The 22,184-nt window shown below is 38.3% G+C and overlaps 3 protein-coding genes across 4 annotated transcripts; 2 read left to right on the top strand and 1 right to left on the bottom strand.

Moving 5' to 3' along the window:
- LOC149008365 (Tetratricopeptide repeat (TPR)-like superfamily protein) lies at positions 1-2,421 on the top strand. The gene has a single exon (XM_089167425.1). It carries the CDS (start codon positions 118-120, stop codon positions 1,957-1,959), a length of 1,842 nt encoding a protein of 613 aa, XP_089023551.1. The 5' UTR covers positions 1-117; the 3' UTR covers positions 1,960-2,421.
- A 3,567-nt stretch (positions 2,422-5,988) lies between these two features.
- Positions 5,989-7,528, top strand: LOC149008364 (thymidine kinase-like). The gene is made up of 4 exons (XM_089167429.1): positions 5,989-6,296; positions 6,379-6,523; positions 6,746-6,867; positions 6,955-7,528. Exons 1-4 carry the CDS (start codon positions 6,184-6,186, stop codon positions 7,190-7,192), a joined length of 618 nt encoding a protein of 205 aa, XP_089023555.1. The 5' UTR covers positions 5,989-6,183; the 3' UTR covers positions 7,193-7,528.
- Positions 7,529-7,545: 17 nt separating this feature from the next.
- Positions 7,546-22,145, bottom strand: LOC149008363 (F-box family protein with WD40/YVTN repeat doamin). 2 transcript variants are annotated; one of them, XR_016175319.1, is made up of 10 exons: positions 21,886-22,145; positions 18,498-18,698; positions 17,963-18,017; positions 16,912-17,010; positions 16,451-16,554; positions 13,903-13,992; positions 13,175-13,311; positions 10,646-10,733; positions 9,223-10,003; positions 7,546-7,933 (listed from the first exon to the last, which is right to left on the bottom strand). XR_016175319.1 is itself a non-coding variant. In XM_089167427.1 (9 exons), exons 1-9 carry the CDS (start codon positions 22,032-22,034, stop codon positions 9,640-9,642), a joined length of 1,287 nt encoding a protein of 428 aa, XP_089023553.1. In that variant the 5' UTR covers positions 22,035-22,145; the 3' UTR covers positions 7,947-9,639. The 2 variants fall into 2 exon arrangements, 1 of the variants encoding a protein (XP_089023553.1); XM_089167427.1 differs by lacking the exon at positions 7,546-7,933 and having other exon boundaries at positions 7,947-10,003.
- Positions 22,146-22,184: the final 39 nt, after the last annotated feature.

Here is a 22,184-nt window from a genome sequence, read left to right as displayed (position 1 = left end):
GAACTCCTTCAATCTCCTACATTTGCAGCGATTTGCAGAGGTATGGAGTTGAAGAAGGCAAGTAGAATTTTTCAGTGACAGATATAGAGAGGATAGAAGAATGCTTCAAGTCCAACTATGAGCAGATTAAGGTCTATAACCAAACACCCAACGGTTTTCCTGGTTGAATCATGCAGTGGTCTCGGAGAGATCAGGCAGATCCACACCCAACTGCTGATTAACGGTCTTCTTAACGACTCTTTCATCTTGTCTCAGTTTCTTGCTTCAATAGCTCTACACCACCCAAACAATGTGGATTATTCCCAACGGCTTCTTGACCAGTTCCATAATCCTACTGTCTTCGCCTTCAACTCCATGATCAGAGCCCATTCCAAAGGCCCCATTCCTGAGCGGGGCTTTCAGTTTTTCCATCGAATGCTGAGTTCGAATCTTTCTCCTGATAACTATACCTTCACTTTCCTCGTTCGCACTTGTGCACGCGTCTCCTTACCCAAGACTAGCCTTGCTGTTCATGCCTCTGTGATAAAGTACGGTTTTGAATTAGACCCACATGTTCAGAGTGCGTTGATCAATTCATATGCCGAGTCGGGTTTTCTTGATTCTTCTCGGAGACTATTTTCAGAAGTTTTTGAGCCGGATTTGGTAACACGAACAGCCATGCTTAGTGCTTGTGCAAAGTCTGGTGAGCTTGATTTTGCACAGAAACTGTTCGATGAAATACCTTATAGGGATGCCATTGCTTGGAGTGCAATGATTGCAGGATACGCACAGTGTGGCCGCTCAAGGGAGGCGTTGCACCTATTCCAGTTAATGCAAAAGCAGGGTTTGCAAGTTAATGAGGCTACCCTGGTCTCTGTCCTATCAGCATGTTCCCACTTAGGTGCATTGGATCAAGGAAGATGGGCGCATGCATATATAGGGAGGAATACACTTCACCTGACTGTGACACTAGGGACTGCACTGATAGACATGTACTCAAAATGTGGTAACATGGGCAGAGCCATGGACGTCTTTTGGGAGATGAGAGAGAAGAATGTCTACACATGGAGTGCCACCCTTGGTGGGTTGGCAATGAATGGTGCTGGGGAGGAGTGTCTCAAGCTTTTTGACCTCATGAAACAAGAAGGTGTTATGCCTAATCAAGTGACCTTTGTTGCAGTTTTACGGGGTTGTAGTGTTGCTGGATTGGTTGAGGAGGGCCGCAAGCATTTTGATTCAATGACTCAAGTGTATGGACTTGAGCCTGAACTCGAGCATTACGGGTGCATGGCTGACTTATATGGACGAGCTGGCCTCTTGGATGATGCTTTTAATTTTATTAGTAACATGCCAATGACACCTCATGCAGGTGCTTGGGGAGCTTTACTTAATGCTTGTAGAATGCATAGAAACATGGAACTAGGGGAGCTTGCTTTAAGCAAAATTCTAGGGCTAGAAGATAAAAATCATGGTGCCTATGTGCTCCTGTCAAACATGTATGCAGATTCTAAAGATTGGGACAGTGTTAGTAATGTGAGGCAGATGATGAAAGTTAAAGGGGTGAGTAAGATCCCTGGTTGTAGTGTTATGGAGGTTGGTGGTGAGGTTCATGAATTCTTTGTGGGGGACAAATCACACCCCAGATATGGTGAGATCGAGGTGATGTTGGGAGAGATCTCAAGAAGGTTAAAACTGGCAGGTTATGTAGCTAATACTAACCCTGTGCTTTTTGATATAGAGGAAGAGGACAAAGAGGATGCTCTCTGTAGACATAGTGAGAAGGTAGCCATTGCTTTTGGTTTGATTAGTCTTGGTGAAGGAGTTCCCATAAGGATTGTGAAAAACTTGAGGGTTTGTGGGGATTGTCATGATGCTACAAAGATCATATCTAGAGTTTTCAGTAGAGAGATTATTGTGAGGGACAGGAATCGGTTCCATCACTTTAAAGAGGGAGAGTGTTCTTGTAAAGGTTATTGGTGAGAAGTTGTAGTAGTCAGTCTGCTTAATTTGTTGAAAGATGATTTCAAGCTTAAATAACTGAAAGCTGTACATACACTTCCCATAAGTGATTGAATAACTGTCAATTGTCAACAATGTTTTTTGTCTATTTATCTAATGGTGAAGCGAACAGAAGGGTGCTGGAGAGGATTTTAATTCTGGAGCGACTTGCTGAGATAAAGGAAGAAGGATCTCGGTTAGGAGGCATTGTCACCTCTGTGATCACGTTGGAGGACTCTTGAGAAAGCTAGATCTGGAGTGCTTATGTAAATTGGGGTATAGGATATCACAGAAAGCTTGTATAATTGGCCTGAGTATGGGCACATTCGAGATGGCACTGTATAGGTTTGCCATCAGCAGTAATACTGTAATCATTGGTAGAAAACTGTGTGAAACACATCCAGAAAGTATTGATTGAGGGGTTGTATGGTAATATTCTTGTTTCTTGCAAAAAAAATTTTGGGGGGGGGGAACAAACCAGGGCATTGAAACACCTTGAAGCCCTGTTTGTCCAAACATATTATTTTGTTTTTTTTTGGGGGGTTTTTTTTTTGTGGGGTTTTGCTTTTTCCCCATTTTGTTCTGCATAGTCTTGCTAAGGTTATTGCCGGTTCTGGACACTTGCATTGCTGCCTACCCGTCTGCCAGTCCTGAGCTTGGCATGCCTCATAAAGAATTGTAGGAGTCTGCAAAGAGAAGGAATTTCAAATTGGAGAAGTTGGGTTTTTCTATCAAGCTTCAAGAATTCAACTGGTTACAACAGTGCCCGGCAAAGAAACCAGTGGAAGTAAAATATCTTTGCATCATCTATCCTCATAAGTCTCACCTTCTTCATCTCTCTTGTTTCCCATACCATTTCTTACATTTATTCCAGTAAGTACAATTGCCCGTAGAACCTTTTGTTCCTCTGACACATGAGGAAGAGGTTGAGGTATGTCGTGCTTTATTGGATTCTAATAGGTAAAACAAAGTGTCAGTTGCTGTATATTTCATCCCATTTGATGGCATATTTAAGGATTTGGTCTTTAACCGCACAGGTGGAAGGTCTTGGTTGCTCATAAAAATTCTAATATCAAAATTACAGTAGAAATCTTGCAGTGCTTGAATCCGGATGCTTGGCTGAATGATGAAGTGGTTTTTTTGTTTTATGTACTCAGTCTTAAAGAGTTGCGTGTTCAAGCATGCAGACGTGTGGTTGAGTTTAGTATATGTCAAATAAGCACAAATTTGAGATGGTTAAAAATTCAGATTTTTTTTTTCCATTTGCTATGCATGTTATTGATTCTTTGCTAGGTCCTAGACGTATCTACCTTGAACTACTGAAAGAGTGGGAACTATGAGAACCAACGAAATTTTTGAAGTGCCATATTCTGCTATAAGAAGGTTTGTCAATATTTCCCTCAATCAAAATCTAGAAATGGCTCCATTTTGAAGTCTTAAGTTCCCCCAGCTGCATCCCTTGCAAGATCTGGAGCATGAAGCAGTCACTGCTTCCCTAGCAAAGCAACAGCAAAATTGTTTCTTCAGCAGTGAAAGTGATTCCCCAGAGCCCGTAACTGTAAAATAGAAAGTTCAGTCTCTGCGACCATTTTTTGATGAGTGGCCAAAGACCAGAGTTTTGTGGTCTGATTTTGAAGATGAAAGGTCAAACAGGACCGCGTTCTCCATTACTCAACTCTCAATATCCATTTCAGTGGCATCCTCAGACTTCTCAGCAGCAAGTTATCTCTGAATGGTGAGTCCCCTTCAAACTAGATCTTTTGGTTTTTCTGTTGTTTGCTGGCTGCTTTACTTGTTGATTGAACTACTGGTTTTTGGTGAATGAAATCGGATAAAAAAAAATTTCTGCTTGTTGTTCAGGTATACAAAGAATATAATGTAGTGGCACACAACTTTTGAGAAGAGCTGAAAGGGTTGGTTTTAAGGCAACTGCCCCCATTTTTTATGCTCCCAAGAGAAGGTCTGAGAGAAGCTAATATAAGAACTTGAAAATCAGGTTGAACAGTTGTAACATTGTATTAGCCTTTGAATGTAAATTGTTATTACACACAGTTGTATAGGAATGGCATGTAACATTGTAAGAGAGAGTACTCAATGTGCTTTGGAATGGGACTGTAAATTTCTGATGTAAATGATCTGTTGGACAATGAATTGAATTGAATTGAAGATGTTTAATTAATTTGTGCCCCTATGTATTAAGGATTGGTTGATGTCTTTTACATATGCAATGCACAAATTTTTGATTGTGGCTCTTGGATCATTCTTATTTACTGAAAAAAAGATCTTGGATCATTCCTTTCTCTCTCATGCATAGGTTCTTTAAATTTGGAAGAATATCATGTGTATGTATTTATAGGAACTTATTTGAAACCCAAGTTATGTATTTAAAAAAAAGGGAATTTCCCGGGTTGGCTAAGTCACTTTAGCAGAGATTTTGCAAGGCCCCCGGTTCAAGAAATGATAAAAAGGACAATACACTGTCTAAAATTTGTGACAAAACCTTGGGTTGATTTTATTTAATTTATTTTATATACTAAAATAAATACCGTAAAAAATAAAATATAGTCTCGTCCCTTTGCGGGGGATCGATCCCAGGCGGGTGAGCCCATTTGGAGATCAACCTTCGGCGTGAGAAATGGCGCTCTCCCTTCGTGGCTGTCCACTCTTCGTGTGAGTTATTGATCATGAATATCCCTTTTTTTTCGTTTTTCTTTGTTTGTGGTTTTTTTTTTTTTTTTGTTTTTTTTCTTTTTGATGGTTGGGGTTCGTGTGGTTTTTTTTTTTTTTTTTTTGTTTCTTGGGCTGTTTGTTTTTTGGTTGTGGTTATCGTTGTTTTTTGCGTGTTGTGGTATGGTCGTATCTTTCATCTTGTCATTTTGCTTTGTTTGTCTCATGACTTCCATTTTGTGTTTTTTGGTTTGGGGTTGTGATTTGATGTGTTCTCCGTGTCCCTTCCGCGCGTGGTTGTTTGTTGTGGGTTTCTCTCTGTTGGGGCCGGGGCACTTAATACGGGGTTTGTCACAATTTAATTTTAGTTCTACTTGTCCTTATTTAATCATTTATTAAAACTCGGGGGCCTTGCAAGAAAACTTCTGTACTTGGACCCCTCGGGGGTCCTGTTCCAATAATGTGTTAGACTAACATCGTAGAAGGGCTCAGATGGTCTAGCAAACAACATTTTTATGTTATATAATGTTAATTATATTTTAAATCATTTTATAAAACAAAAAAAATTATATTTCAATGAATTTTTATTAAAAAATTTATATTTCAATACATAGTGACGCACTGAGTGAAAGTTGCATTATTAGACCGTCTAATCCTATTGATGGAATTAGGGCTTTCAAACAGTTGTTTTAAATAATTGAAGTCCAAATTCACGTTAACCAGACAGTTTTTCAGATAGATTCAAATGCCAAACTCAGTGTAATAAACTATTAGTTTCTCGAATAGATTTAGTTTTCACAATTAAACTAACCAAATAGTTTTCTATTGTGAATCTAATTTCATTCCAAAGAATTAGATTTCTATTGCAAATTGAAACTCATTCTGCAAAATCTAGCAACTAAATGGAAGTTACATGACGTCGCCCTATGAGTTGGCAAAGACCAACATCCCATTGGACCCAGGGCGAAACCCTGCTTATGTATGGTTATCAATTTCAAAAAATCAAATAAAAATAAATTTCAATATTACCACCAAATTTACCTTCTAATATTAAGTCTAAAAACACTATCGATGAACCACATCTCTTAAACTTTGTGAGGATTCATGACGAATCGATGAAGAAGAAGTCGCACACGATGAGGTGGCGCTGAAATTTCCCCACCCCCACCAAAAAAAACCAAAAAGTCTTAAAATTCAAACTTCTTTCTCCCTGCGCTTCATTTTCAAAAAAATTCTAGACGCGCGATCTAGACTTCTAATTATTATTATTTTTTAATTTTTTTTGGGTTTAAGACTTCAAATTCAAAGAGCAAAAAGTACACGAGAAGTTACCCACAAGAGCGATTTTGGAAATTCAAAAATTTTCAGTCTTCTCCCGCAAACCTTCTCAAGGAAGCCACCCACCACTCACATTTTTTCTTTATAAGAGCGCTCTCCCATTCTTCCGCAAGTCTCAGATTATCTACCTCGAGAAGGGTTTCAGCCTTAGAACAATTCTCTGTCTTTGATTATTTAATTCCTAGTTCTTCCTGTAATTCCATGGAGTCTTCTCGATTATCTTCTGGTGAGATCCATGTCATCCTCGGCCCAATGTTTGCAGGGAAAACCACGGCTCTCCTCCGTGGTATCCAGACAGCAAGCAGTAATGGAAGGTTTGATTCTGCTAATTCACTTCTTCTGGTAGAATTTATTGATTCTTCAATTTCAGTGTTTGATAGTTATGTTGGGTTGTAGGAACGTAGCAGTGGTAAAATCGAACAAAGATACAAGATATGGATTGGATTCTGCTGTGACCCATGACGGGGTTAAGCTCCCATGTTTTGCATTGAGTGATCTATCATCATTGTCAGAAAAAATTGGGGTTCAAGCTTATGAAAAGGTAAATCTTGAAGTTTGAACGTTTTCTGATCTGAATCTACTGATTTTATTTCATCCATTGTTCTTCTCTGTTTGATTTCCTCTGCTATTACTCTGTTCTGGGTCATGATCCGACCACAACCCACAACCCACATTGGTGGCATAGGATTTACTTTTGGGGTATAGACATGGATCTCTTAATTTTTCATTGTAGTAATTATAAATTGAATGCATATGGTTGTAGCTGGACGTTATAGGGATCGACGAAGCTCAATTTTTTGAAGATCTTTATGATTTCTGTTGTAAGGCAGCTGATGATGATGGCAAGACAGTCATTCTTGCTGGCCTTGATGGTGATTACTTGAGGTACTAAATTTTCTCCCCTCCCATGGAATGCGATTACTTATTTTGTTGTAATTGTTTTGATCTCAATTAGATTAATTCTCCATGCAGGAGAAGCCTTGGTTCTGTTCTTGATGTTGTACCTTTGGCTGATTCTGTAACCAAATTAACTGCTCGATGTGAGATCTGTGGTAAGCGAGCTTTCTTTACCTTAAGGAAGACAAAGGAGACACAAGCAGAACTGATTGGTGGGTCTGATATGTATATGCCGGTTTGTCGACAACATTATACCAAGGGTCAAATTAATGAAGTTGGAAGGGTTATCATGAAGCCACAAAGGATTCAGTAAATAGGGTTCATCTTGAATCATCTCTGTCATTAATTTTGTTTGGTTCTGTCTATTTTGCATGGTCAGTCTAATATGTATAGAAACTACTTCTCAGTCTTCTGTAGATCTCTTTAGTCACATGAAAAGTGAAGGTATTCTGCTTCTCTTGCTGTTGTTCCCTTCGTCCATTTTAGTGTACGAGGGAAAATTGCTTCATCTATGAAATCATTTTTCCAGGGTTGTCTTGATCTCAGAGCAGTACTACAAAGAACAATAAAAGATCTGACAAATAAAAAGAAAAAGTATATAGTTTTTTTCCAAGATCCCCACTTAAGTTGGGCCATAAATCTCGATTATTTGCCCTTTTTACAGTTACTTTTTTGTTAACTTCAAAATTGGAAATGATCATTCTGTCCATTGGCTTTCTGTTGAAAATCAACAACATGAACAGAGGCCAATTACATCTTGGGGCCTCTCAACCCCATCAGGTGGTGGTAGGATTTGGAAATCTGTCGGAGATATTTATCTGGGAAAATAATCTTGAAGCAATAAGGTGGAGTGGTGATGTTAAGCTCCCATAGAGATGGCAAAAAAAGACCAAATCCATGAGCAGAGAGGCTGCCATGAGACCCGCTGGAGTGGTGTAGCCATCATCAGTGAGCATGTCAAACGTCATGTCAGAACCTCGCCTGTGTGCTGATGAACTCAGCCAACGCGGCCTTCAAAGTGTCCGGCTGTACTGCTTCGGTTTTACTATACCCACTGCAACGAGAAACAGTATTTGCAGCAAATACTGAAAAGATCAGCTACTATAAGTAGCTTTTACTTATGGAAGATTAAAGACCTTTTCAAGAAACGATCCAGTTAACAAAACCAGTCTATAAATAAATGTCTTTAGTAGATTGTTTTCATCGATCCAAAGAAAAAGTCAATCAAAACCCAAGCAATTAAAGACATTAACTACAGTTTTCAAGTAGAACCCAAGTCTCAAACATGTAGATGGCCGAGATAAGATTAAAACTAATTCTCAAATGAATGGCATCTTCTTTCCCTACTCAAAGAGTATCAAACGACTCTGCTAGCTAGCTGCACAGGAACTCACGAATTGGAGATTGAGCCCCAAGTGAAACCAGGCAGTTTCATTGTAAATTTGAAAATTTTGGAAACTCCCTGGGTTCACTCTGGGACTCATTCCCTGCCTTCCAAGCTCAACAAAGCCGGTTGAAAGGGACAGCAAGGTTCATTGAGCCCCCATCGAATGCTCCACCGGCCAGAATGTTAGCTGCCACTATGAAACCCATGGCCAAAGGTACTATGGTTCCCAAGCTTCTTTTCTTTGGGTTCACTGCCATTGCATAAACTCTGTACACCAGCTTTTCTGATCGCCAGAGCAGGAGGAGTAGAAGGGAGTGACAGTGAGAGGGACATGAAAGAGGGAGGGCATTTTAGTAATTTTCAACCAAAGGGTATTTTGGTATTGTCCATCAAACAAGCCCTTGAGGGGCACAAAATGGTCATTTCAACATCAAAGTGAACAAAAATGTAACAATAGATAACTTACAATTTCTGAAAAGGCCCAGTGTGGGTAGCATGTAATTTTTGCCACTTAAGTGGACTAGTTAAAGAATTTTGGCCAACTTAATTGGACACCATGAGAAAAACTCTGAAGTATATTTTGAGCAATACCTAAATACGTATCAAAAGAGAGATGGGAAACAAGCATTCAGATATAAGGTCAACAATCATCAGATTCATAAGCGCAAATTGAGGGCTTCAAGAATAAAAATATTTGGGGTCATTTCCTGAATCTGTGATTCTGATAAGAAAACCAAAAGGTCCAAAACATTGAGAGAGCATGCCAAATACATTCCCTGTTACACCTGAAACATCAAAGAACCTAATTCATAGAAACCCATCTGTGTTTTCACCTCCTTTTTTCTTTGTTGAAACGAAATATTTGTTCGCCAGAAACACCCAAAACATTGTTCATATTACAACATGGAACACCATTATTTAAAAAAAAACACAATCACAATAGAAAAGGAACTTACAACCCAAATCTGTGTCTTCCAACCAACGTATGAGCAGTCTTATTTGCTGATCCAGGAATATAACCAACATAAAATTTGACGCTTCAAAGGGCATCTTCTAACATTCACCGTCTTCCGTCCATCAGGGTAGTTGTGTTGCATCAATTCCTACCTGAATATGCTGCAGTGTTGCAACCCTCTGATCCTCTGTAAATAGCCAATAGCCCCCTAATTTGAAGCCCAAACCCTCAATCACAGTAGAGGCTCCTGCCGGGGTGAATCATCCTGTAGAATAAAAATATATATATTGCTTAGCATTCAAAGAATCCACCCAATTGTCCCCTTGCTTTAGGGAGACAGCAAGCCCCATCCATATCATTTGATGACCTTGTGGTGGAGTTGGCCATGAAGCAAGGGTACTAGTCAAGCTCCTCTGAGTTATTTAGTGAATCGCCACATTCTAATGACCTTGCCACCGTGTGTAGTCACAACCTTGTTCATTCCCACTGCCAAACATGAAATGGAAGGTCGCATGTGCTTTGAGATACTGTCAATGAGGGTATCTTCTGGAAGCCTTATGGCTTTCGTTCTTTCAATGACACCATAGCTGTTTTCAGCAGAAGTTGCTTTGTTGCCTTTATGTAGTACATAGCTGGCAAGAGTTTCACCAGTATTTTGGTCTAGAATACGTACCATGCCATCAATTCCACCAACAACTAACATTGATGTATCATTTGTCTGATGTTGCAACGAATACACCACATTTGGACTAACTCGTTTTTCCCAAACTGGTTTCATTGTTCTGAGAAAGAGAAGAAAATGAAAAAATAATATTTAAGTAAAATTAGACTAGCTGCTTTTACTGCTTCCTACCGATCATGTAGGCAAAGAAATGTCACAGAAAAAAATGTGTCATAAGCAACAAATAAACGAGTTACTTCACATTGTCCTGCTTTTTGTTTATAATAGTAGGCTATTTATTGACTCTGAGTTTAGCATACACAGAACTGTTTCAGAAGAATACACAATATACATCTGCATGACAGAAGCATCGTCAAATAACAATGATCTTAAGATGTTAATGATTCGGAAATATCATAACAAAACATTTATTTTGCAAGGCTGAGCATCACAAACAGCGTAACAAACACCTGGCAGCTTATATGTGCCAGTTTGGCACATAGATTGGGCTTCACCACCTTGTTGATGTGTCAAATTAAGGTGGAGCAAACTCTGTCATGCATCATGATAAACTCAAGGAGTAAAAATTATCTAGTACATACTTGGCACCCCCCCCCCCAAAAAAAAAAAAAAAGAAAAGAAAAAAAGCAGAGCATTTTAAAGTTCTTTGCCAGAAAATTGAAATTATCTAGTACATATTTGGCACTCCCAAAAAAAGATCAGCATTTTTGTGCAGATAACCTAAACAGCAACATTTCCATACCTAAGGTCCCAACAATGAGAATATCCAGCAGATGATCCTGAAAACACTAAATGCGAGCGAGGGTTGAAACAAAGGCTCCAAATGCTGCCTACAGAAGGAAAGTACAGAGATTTTAACCAAGCAATTCAGAGAAATTAGTGTAGATTTTTTATAATTCTAGATCAGATAAAAAAAAGTCTATTCAGGTATTACAAATACCATAAACAATTACCAAGATTCTAGCTTTCCACTACTATCATAAACACCAATCATTGGTGGAACAATGAGTGACTGGAATCATAGCTTGTGCAACAATCAGATCAATATCAGCAAAGGAAAAAAATAGACACAGCAACAAATAACAAGTTATCGTACTAGAACTTTCCAGCAAGAACAAATAAAAGTGTGGAATTACGACACGCTATTTGTTTTGAACAAGGCATAGCAAGGCAAGGCTCACTGGCCCTTTTATACAATTAAAGCTATACATATAAGGCAATTCTCGGGCTTTTGGAAATCATTGGTTGATGTCATTGTACAAGGAAAAAAAAAACTAAACTGAGATGGTTTACAATTTTGCAGCAGCATAACACACAGCTTGTACCCATGAACTCAGTAGTTAAAGCCTAAATTTCAATCACAGTTCTTTGGTTAGGACAAGTGGACAACTTGAATCACGGTGGAAATGTCCCTGTAATCCCTCTCGGTTAAATTCTATTCCCCTGGTAAAGTTACAAGGTGATTTACCTTATTGAATTCAAGAAGCAGTTTGTGGTTAAAAAAGCGGGGAAAAGGAGTTGACCATGTCTGCAATATCTTGTTGACAAATTGCAATTCTCTTAACTGGTCAAAACTTCTATGAGAGTAATAATATCGATATGTTTCATGCTAGCAGGTTATGAGACAAACCATGTGCAAATGTATGTCATTTGAAAATTGTACAGAGCATTTGAAGAATTATGCTTCTCAAGGATTGTTTCTTCTTTTTATATTTGAATATGGAATATTTTGGTCATCAGTTGCCTTTTTTCAGGCATGCTAGCAGCTTGGTTGCACAGAATAACTTTTGAGAGAGAGATTGATTTGCCAGCAATGGGAGCTGAACATCCTATTGCTTTATTAACTCAACTGCTGTACCTTCCAGGCACAGCATTGGAAAAGAAGAATTAGATATGCATTATACAATTTGCAGTTACCAGAAACAGCCTACTTGTGAAAGCAAGGTAAGGCTGCATACATTACGACCCTCCCCAGACCCTGCAGTGGCAAGTGCCCCATGCACTGGGTAGCCCCTTTTTGCCACATTTGCAGTTAACCAATGAAACTGTGGAGGAAATCATGGGGAAATGAGTTGCAAAATCAGCATTGATGTTTTTTATCTTTTTCCAGCAACATTGTAGGCTGAAAACCATATCAAAACAATTATTATCAATGAGGATAAGAAAGAAAAAGTTTGTAGCTAATTTTGAAAATTCAACCGAAGAGACATTCAATTGTTAGATATGAAAATCTTGAAAGCTCCACTGGCTTCGCCAGCCTGACTGCCAGGCCTCTTCACTCATATTAGCAGCCTACATAAGCGATATATAGAGAGTGGACATAAGTGATATAGAGAGAGTGGGCCTTAGTGCAAGAGTAAAGGTTGCTCAAGTGTGACCAAGTGGTCACTGGTTCAAGTCTAAGAACAGCCTATCTACATAAGCAAGGGTAAGGTTGCATACATTATGACCCTCTCCAGACTCCAGTGGCAGGAGCCTCGTGCACTGAGATGGCTAATCTACACAAATGAAATAAAGTGGAAACCGCAACAAGGCTACTATGACAAGTAAGATTTATTCTCAAACGCATTTTACATGTTCCAAGTGGCGATTGGGTGGCGAGATTACTGGTTGCAATCAAATCGGACTGAAATTGAATTGATGCGATTCCCGATTTAAAAAGGCACTTCACTTCTAGGGTTCAGGGTAATTCCAGCTAATGTTGGCAGATTCTGACTGGAACAAATTGAAATCCATGGAGGTGGATTACTTTGACTGATTCTGCTTACGTGAACCATAGCAGGGAGGGATTACTATAGTGTCCATAATGTAACCTATAATTTATACATATTCTGGCACTGGCTTGGATGTTGGTAATTCCAAATAGTCCCTTTACTCTCATCCGTCATTTGATCCTTTATCTCAAATTTCATATCCATCTTCACAACCAAGCTGGGACGAGTTTGTAAGATTACAACTTGCCATTACTTAGCACGTCAGCCTCATGAAAGATCTTGAAGATCTTATTTGGGAAGTATGTAGACAGGAAGAAAGGAAACAGCCATGACACATAGGTTGTCTTTGAGCACTCAATTGTATATTCATGCTTTTATTTTTCATTGAAATCTGTAACTTTTATGGGTATCAAACTATCAATCCTACATCACATGAACTGAAAAGTGCTCTTGCAGTTAAATGAAACAAATCAAGCAATATAAGAAGAAATGAAACACGATAGAAGAATTCCAGCTGACACTCAAATATTCGTTATTAACTAGCATTTGAGGACAACCTGTGGAATATGTTGACTTTAATGATGCTACACTGTCACCAGATGATAGACTAGCTACTGTAATACTTCCAAGAGAGGAGCCACCGAGAATCAGCTGATCAGTTAAAGCCAAGCACATTACAGAACCAGCACGCGTCCTACAAAATACAAGGAGAAAACAAGAAATAAACAAGAAGATTGGTGGAACCAAGTAACAAAAAACAAGCAACACATTGCATTTAAGTCCATAGATCTATTTATCTATACATGCATAAATACTTCAATAAAAACTTTCTTCCCACAGAGGACTGCATGTACATCTAACTTCCAGTAAGTCAAACAGATCTACACTACACTCACCCATGGGGTTTCTAGGTGAACCTAACAAAAAACATATCAAGTTAGGTTTATCTGGCAATTTTTAACACACCACCCCCCCCCCCCCCAAAAAAAAATATATATATTTTATATATATATATATATATATATATATATATATATTATATATATATATATATCGTATATATATATATATATATATTTTTTTTCTCTTGCATAGACCACAGACCAGGATTTGGTAGGAAATTCAACAGTAAATACGAAGCATGATTCAGAAATTAAGATAAAGCACCATAGAGTTACGCTAACAATTTGTCATCAGTAGCAAAGAGAAATCTTTGTTGCGTTATAGCAGGAAAGAGAAAACACAGGAATCACTGAAAGACAGTATAAGTGCTCAAGAAATATACCTAACAATTTGAGAACAATTCCTACTATACATGTCAAATACACGAATAGTCCCATCCTCACATCCAATGACAGCTTCTGGATCTATATAGCTGCAGCATAGAGCCAGTCATTTAAGAAAAACAGTAAAAGCAGTGCTGGACATATTTGCAGAAAACTTGAATAATGAAAAGGAAAATGGCAATGTTTCTCATATGTCAGATGCAAAATTAGAGGCAGACCTCAGCACAATGATAAGGTTGTTACAATGCAACCTAGTGGTTGCAGGTCTGAGTAGCAGCCTCATCATGAAGAGGGTGTTAGGGCTTCACACAAGATGACATTTCCCCAACCCTGCACTCTCCGAACCTCACACTGGATATGCACTTTTTGTAAGTTGAGTTGAAAACAAGACATTTTGGAGATTAATTAACAAAATTTAGCATTCACCTCTCAAATTCTAGGGAATAAATAGGAAATAACCATACGAATAATCAATAGAAAGTTATCATTATGGTGGCAAAACTAAATGAGTAATGCACTACACGTTATTCTCACCATGCATAAAATCTCACCACCTTCAAGTAGTGGCCATAAAGTAACTCCCCCGCAATAAGATCATGATATGCTCCCCTCTGGTATAGTTCAACAGGATTCTAATAATTTCCTTAGCGAAACTACTAATCATAATTTCATACGGTAGGTCTTAGGACATGATTCCATTGGGGGGGGGGGGTACACCACAGGGGTAGAGCCACACAGTAGAGGGGTTGTGGGGGACAGGATCAGATATAGGGATAGGTGGCAAAATCCTATTTGAGAGCAACTCCATGTTGTCATATGTGGAAAGGGGGGGGGGGGTTTGTTACGATTGCTTTAGGCTACATTAGGGGAGGGGGAGAGGAAGGGGAGAAGAATTTTGTAAGGAAAAGGGGGTGAGAGCATAGCTCGTAGGGAGAGAGGCTCTCGGTTAAGGAGCAATTTGCTTTGGGTGTTCAGGGATGTGGGATGTCTTGTATTCCAGTTTTAATTGGGCCATTGTAGCCTTGAATTAATTGGAGTATTTTTCCTTTAAAATTCCTGTTTACACCTTTGAATTGTAGTGTGTGTGTGTGCGTGTGCAACTGTATGAGCTGAGGTCGCATGTGAAGAAATTGCAGATGAGATTGCCATGGAGGTTAGAGGGATCTGCAGGGTCTTATCTTAGGACTCATATGCAATTGTAAGATATTCATTCTCCTTCATACCGAGTTTATGAGGTCCCCAAAAATTAGCCAAATGAATCAACATTATTTACAGAAACAATAGAAGGAGGACCAATAGCATAACTCATGTCAGTCATTACAACTAAGATAAGCTACTGCATATTCTCTAGAAAAGATTGCCCCCCCCCCCTTCTTTTTTCCAACAAATAACTAAAGGGATGATATATCTTGCCTATCCTACCTCACCTCAATCTAGGCTTCCAAACAGGTTTGTTACAGTTCACAAATGACATCACTCCATCCAAACCTTCACATGGTTCATGCATAATATTGGTCATTTGAAAGATTCAATTGTTGTGTAGGATTTTAGATAATGACAGTGGTCTATCAACACTAAAACAACAGTACCACAGACGCAAATGAGAGAAAAATTCATAAAAAAAGTGAACGATACAGTTCAGTGACATAGTTCTCACTACGGACAAGCCATTTTTATGGTGAAGAAATTGTAGCATAAAGTTGTTCAACATTTTGACTTAGTACTCACTGGGACAGGCCATCAACATCTTAACTTTCTAGATTATCCATTTTATAAAATGTTCCCCCATGGACCACCTCCTCAAAACATAAATTTGTTCTATTCATCATCCATTTAGATTTTGTACCCAAAAAGAATCACGCATATTTGTGAAAACATTTCAAATATTATATTTTATTATCCATTTATATTTTGCACCCAAAACTATGAGAATAAAGTGAGGAACAAATGTATTAAAGCTGATGCATTAGCTGCCACAATCATCAACAGGCTCCACAAATGTTATTTAAGATGGATTGACCATGTACAATGGAGGTCTAGGGACATCCCAATAATTAAGAGTGGTCTGATCCTGACTGAAGGAGCTAAAACTACTACAAGCAAGCCTAAAATGATTATAGGTGAGCTACGAAGAATGATATGCATGGTCTGGGTCGTGTATCAAGTATGACCTCAAATAAAGCCAACTGGAGAGCAAGGATCCTCTTTGTCAACACCATATGGCTGAAAGTTTCCTAATTTCCTGAGCTATCCTTTTTCCTCTTACTTAAAATTTTCATATATGAGTTCTGCATCTGTATTCTTCAATCCTATTACCTTTCTTTTTCTTTGAGTGGATCTCAATTTTCGCTACTTCGTTTGAAAGGATCCATGTAGCCAACCTCATTTAGTCTTAGATGAGGCTGTTTTGTTGTTGCTGCTCTTAAAATATTTATCTTACAAACACTATCTGAAGGGATCTCAGTCAAAATATTAAAAAAGATTACATAATCCTGTTGTTGAGAAATATAATTATCATCAATAATTATTGGAGGACCGATCACTAACCGCATACACAGGCCTTTTGTGAATGTGCCTTCACGTGATGGAAATATACTTCTTCCCCCATGACGTCTCCAGATGCATATACGGGTTCCAATAAGACCAACAATCTACAAATAAATACCCAAAAAAGTTAAGGAGTCGCCCAAAAAAAAACAAATCAGATAAACCATCAAATTTAAAGCCTTTTATGAAATTAAGTTTTTTTTATGATTGACAACTACGATAAAGCACTTGAATACAAAATCTCAAAATTCCCATGTAACTTAATACAGTCATTCTTTTTCTTTTTCTTTTTTTTTTTTGGGGGGGGGGTGGTGGTGGAGATTGTATAACTCTAGTACTTCAACATAAAATTCAAATAGACACACAATGATATTCTAAAATGAAAATAGCTTAAAATTTTTTAAAAATATTAACACAAAATTAAAACCGAAAAAAAAAAAAAAAAAAAAAGAAGTATTTACCTTGCTTTCATCAAAATCAAAATCAACTAAAGGCGTTTTTTCTGGAACAGGATATTCTTCCAAGCACTTGTAGCTTTCTGATGACCAGATACGCATAAACTAGAAGAATTGTAGACAAAAGCAACTAGTTGAATTTAATGAACATAGAAACATCATTAAAAATTCATAATTGGAAAACAAAAAAAACAATATCAACACAGAAACATCATTAAAAATTCATTATTTTCTGCATAAACATGGATGAAATGGAAGTCAAACTAATAAAATTCAGAGTTATGCATTGGAATATTTAAGGTCCTGGAGATGTCCACAAAAAGGTATAACGAAGAGAAAGTTTTCTGGCCAAAAAACATTGCAGAAAAGTACCACTTTATTCCCGATTTAAACATGAAAGTTCAGAACAATCAATCAGGGATGGTCTATTCATGACCAACATCTGCCATCTATATACATCGTGAAATGTTAAACAATTTTATTTGAATCAGTTGATATAACTTATTGTTGATCAGCAATTGGCCCTGTGTTGCTGAACCACAGCTTTTAAGACTGACTCCTGTATGAGCAACTAAATTGACCAAGATTAACGTTGTGTTAAATGCTATAAAGCAGCCAGCTCTATTTGATCCACTAAATGCAGAGAATTCAAAAGAAACTTCCTTTTGATTCTTTATCATTTAGATCACTGAATTCTAGCTCTCCAGTTAGGCCAACTCACTGGGGCTTCTCCCTTCTCCCACCTTAAGTAAAATTGTTTTGATCTACTGCTTGTCCCAAAAAAACAAAATAATCAACCATGAAAAGAACTTTTTTTTGCCAAAATAAGTACAAGTGAGTAACCCAGATTCAGATTTGCAATAATTTGCATCTATAAAAGCACGTACCAGAATACATGAACACAAATTCTAGGAATGCCACTCTATTGAGCTCAAAATAGGAGATGTCAGGATCATGTCATCTATATAATTGATCACATGACTCAACGTTTTTATAATCCATAAAACCAAACAGAAAATCCCAGGTTAAGAACATACATTGTTCCAGTAAGCCATACCTTATCCCCCACACCAGTGAGAATCGTGCCCATCTTCATTCGGCACTGTTTAACCCTATATCAAAGCCAACATTAGCACCATTCAGCAGATTACAGATGCATGATCAACAAACATTCAGAAGATATATTGTTTTAAATTTAATCCTCACAGGTAGACAAAAATGTTCTTGGGGTAGACAGAGTTAAAAGCAAAATTGTAATACTTAAAATTAAATTCTAACTTGATTGTTTTAATGAGAAATCTGAAGTGTATGTCACTAAGCTAAGTTTTGAAGCTTCTGTTCAAGGAAGAGGGGGGGGGGGGGGGGGAGTTGATTTCAGGTAACAGATTCAAGATGAAAGAGGTTGTAATTCAAAATGGGATCATTATTTTTTGCCTAGGGAACGGAGTGCCCAAAGAAGATCGGAACTGTTGTACCCAGTGCACAAGGCTTCCATATTTAGCAGCATGAGAAACAAAAGGTAGTGACTAGTGAGATACAGAATAACATATAGAGCTTATCATAAATAAAATAGTAATGAAAATCAACAATACCCAGCAGAGTGACCCTTCCATTGATCAACAGAAACAAAACCATTTTGCAAGGATCGCTTGTGCTGTTTCATAGCAAGACTCTCAAGGTGTATCCGTAGTGATGTTTCAGGACGAGCAGATAAGTTGGAATAGCCCATTGAACCATGTTGCTGCTTGTAATATAGAGCCTTCAGTACATTAGACGTGTTGATGACATTGTGCCTGGAAAGGCGGTAAAAAGGGTTAACACCTTGAAAAAGAATGAAGCAGCCAAAACATATAGTTCCATCAGCGAAAGGGGAAAAAAAATCCAAAAACTGGAGGAATTTCAAATTAGAAGAAAATAGTAATGGCCAATTATAGGGAACTTAGACTTCATATATTTCTACAAAACTACAAAAGTGTTAGCAAAATGTATTAGGAGATAATAGATATCTCCGCTCCATCAATTCTGTCAATAGGTCATACAAAGTTGGAATGCCTTTGCACTGTTATGATCATCAAACCATAAACATATTCCTAAAACTAGAAAAACTTCCAAGATAGATTATTGTGGAGTGGATACATTGCTTTGGCTTCAAATGTGCAAGTACTTGCGAAATTCAATGAATTTATTTACTGATTAATTAGTATGGTTAGATAAAGGTCCGGCTTCCTTGGTAAACCCAAGACATCAAGGGCTCACATGTGTTGCTCTTGAATCTGCATTGGACTTGAGTTGGTTCAAAGACAACCAGAGCTGATCTTAAACCAGATGTCTGCACATGAAATGAACCATAAGAGTGGGCCGCCTCTGTAGACAAGAAGCCACCTCAGACAATTTAGTCAGATTCCGGATAACAGAAAACCTCGTAGTGAGGAGTTAGAACTCCAAGAGCATTCAATGCTAAGAGTAATTTCAGGAGAGTAAATGTTGTTGTTTTCTCACTTGATTTGCGTTCTTTCATTCTTTACCTTTACACTTAGGATCCATGATGTCCTCATGGAGAAGATTCTCCTGCCCCCCTAGATTGGAATATGCTCAATAAAGAGTCAAGATTGATTATCACGAATAGCTTGCTGGAGAAGCTAAGATCCAAGTCTTCTTGGAGAAGCCAAAGGTGCAACACACCTGGCTTCAAATATTATCCAGAATATTTGCTCACGCTACCCTTGATTTGACGTGCAATTAATGTGGATTGATATCTAGGTGATTAATATTAAGTTCTCAAGATAATGGAATGGCGCATTAAATGCTGAATTTAATGCTCTGATGTATCATGATCTTCCCCGATAAGTAATATCTCTGAAGGCGTTTTTGGGCATCCACTCCATCATGTGGCACTGCCCATGTGGCACTTATCGTAAAGCTAGCCTCCTTGAAATGTCACTTTCTAGAATGTACCCAGCGGTTTATCATTGTCTCTCTGACTGAACAGTACCTAAACCACTCGTACGAAACCAAATGGTTCACCCCAGTTCGTTAGCCTAAGAAATTATGGCATAACATAAGCCCCCTTCAAGTACCTGAAGCAGGTGCAGGGTTTGAAGGGGAAGAGGGAAAACCTCCTATGAATGGGTCACCTCTAGTCCCAAACTCCTTCCAAGGTTCCTTAGGGACATTAAGGTTTCCTAAGCGTCGTATTTGTTAGTCAATTTTCTACCCATGACTCAGACTTGTGGTAAGAACTTAGTGTGAAGTGAATAGTTGCAGAAAGGAAGTTAACAAAAGAATGACTTGGCGCAAGGTTGCAGGAGGCTTGGAAGCTTTAACAATTGTAGTAGCAATAAAAAGAAGAAGAAAAGAAAACGATGAAGGCAAAGGGTTTTATATCCAGGTAAATTTTGAATGAATGGCCCAAATTGTTCCAAGATCAACAGTAGCCAGCGAATAACGTTTCTTCTTCCTAATTATGAGAAGCTGTTGGGTGAACGTGGCCATCAAGTATATGCGTTGGGTTCTGTATACGTCGCCTCATTTACTGATGTAACTGTCAAAGCATTAATAACTCACATCTCAAAAAGCACTTTTGTCAGTTCAAGTTCTCGTTTAGTCCATGTTGGGCTCAGGATGTGCCCACAAAGTTACTTCCCAAATTTCAATGTTCCAATTCTAGAAACTAAAGGGGCTTATGTCATGCCATAATTTCTCAGGCTAACAAACTAGGGTGAACCGTTTGGTTTGGTACTAGTGGTTTAGGTATTGGTTCAATCAGAGAGACAATGATGAACTGCTGGGTACATTCCAAAAAGTGACATTCAAGGAGGCTAGCTTTACGATAAGCGCCACGTGGGCAGTGCCACATTACGGAGTGGATGCCCAAAATGCCTTCAGAGATGTTACTTCTCAGGGAAGATCATGATGTGTCAGAGCATTAAATTTGTCATTTAATGCGTCACTCTATTGTCTTGAAAACTTAACATCAATCACCAAGATATCAATCCACATTAATTGCACGTCAAATCAAGGGTTATCAGCAGATATTTTGGATAATATTTGAAGCCAAGTGTATCGCAGCTTTGGCTTCTCCAGCAAGCTATGCATGATAATCAATCTTGACTCTTTATTGGGCATATTCCAATCTAAGGGGCAGGAGAATCTTCTCCATGAGGACATCATGGATACTAAGTATAAAGGTAAAGAATGAAAGAAAGAACGCAGATCAAGTGAGAAAATAACAGCATTTACTCTCCTACAATAACTCTTAGCATTATATGCTCTTTGAGTTCTAACTCCTCATTACGAGGTTTTGTGTTATTCGAATCTGACTAAATCATCTAAGGTGTCTTCCTGTCCACAGAGGCAGCCCACTCTTACGTTCATTTCATGTGTAGACATCTAGTTTAAGACCAGCTCAGGTTGTCTTTGAACCAACTCAGGTCCAGTGCAGATTCAGGAGCAACAACATGTAAGGCCACCCTGTCATAGTAACCTCTTTTATCTCTTCTCCCTCCTTTCCTATTTTTTTCCCTCTCTCCTACCAAGCACGTATCAATTAGCATTTCTTTCTTCTAAAAAGTATCATCTATCAATCTGGAACGCCAGTTCCAAACATTAACCCTCATCAGAACGTGAATACTCTGTACCTCCAAAGTGCATAATCCTACAACCGTAATCGACCAATCCACCTAAAAATGAAAAAGAAAACAAAAAGAACTTCCAATGCACGAATTTTATCCATGAGTTATCAATTCAAGAAACAAAAAAACGGAGGAAGATCCTGAAGAAGATGTGTAAGTTATCAAGCTCAAACTTTCACTAAAGAACATACTTCTTTCAATCTCAGATCACGTAAAACATAAATTGGGCACGGAGAACCAATAAAAATGTATCTTCGAGCGTCTTCATATCTAATTCACTAATTGTAATTGATTGAATCGATTAAACGTACGAACTATTCAAAAAAGATAGTGAATGAGAGAGACAAACCAGAATTTACAGACAGAAGAACAACGAGCGAGATCGAAAGGGCTAACAAGTGAGAAAATCTTGCATAGAATGTCAGAATCAAGTGACTGAATACTTCTCGCTCTTGAGCTGTTACTCTTCTTATTAGACGACAGTTTTTGTGGTTCCATCGCTGCCTCCCTTGTTCTCGCCGGAGCTCCAAAAGCTTTGATGGAGTTTGAAGAACGAGAACCGTAAGAAGAGCACGAAGCAGAGAACTGTCACGGCTGCCATAGAGTAGAGACAGGATGAAGATCAGGTCGGTCGACTTGAGGACATTA

This window comes from Hakea prostrata, chromosome 8 (assembly GCF_041222555.1).
Source record: "Hakea prostrata isolate BN-2017 chromosome 8, UWA_Hpros_2, whole genome shotgun sequence".
NCBI classification, from domain to species: domain Eukaryota; kingdom Viridiplantae; phylum Streptophyta; class Magnoliopsida; order Proteales; family Proteaceae; genus Hakea; species Hakea prostrata.
Note: the sequence above shows the minus strand (reverse complement) of the source record. Positions and strands in the feature narration are given on the sequence as shown.

Bases quoted from the DNA above. Each gene is read 5' to 3' on its own strand.
- LOC149008365 (XM_089167425.1), top strand. From the start codon at position 118: ATGAGCAGATTAAGGTCTATAACCAAACACCCAACGGTTTTCCTGGTT.
- LOC149008363 (XM_089167427.1), bottom strand. From the start codon at position 22,034: ATGGAACCACAAAAACTGTCGTCTAATAAGAAGAGTAACAGCTCAAGA. The intron at 18,018-18,497 runs GTATTGTTGATT...GCTTTGATATAG, and splicing joins TGGAAGGGTCACTCTGCTGG to GGTTAAACAGTGCCGAATGA. The intron at 10,734-13,174 runs GTTGTCCTCAAA...TTCCTTCTGTAG, and splicing joins AAAGTCAACATATTCCACAG to GCAGCATTTGGAGCCTTTGT.
- LOC149008364 (XM_089167429.1), top strand. From the start codon at position 6,184: ATGGAGTCTTCTCGATTATCTTCTGGTGAGATCCATGTCATCCTCGGC. The intron at 6,297-6,378 runs GTTTGATTCTGC...GTTGGGTTGTAG, and splicing joins ACAGCAAGCAGTAATGGAAG to GAACGTAGCAGTGGTAAAAT. The intron at 6,868-6,954 runs GTACTAAATTTT...TTCTCCATGCAG, and splicing joins CTTGATGGTGATTACTTGAG to GAGAAGCCTTGGTTCTGTTC.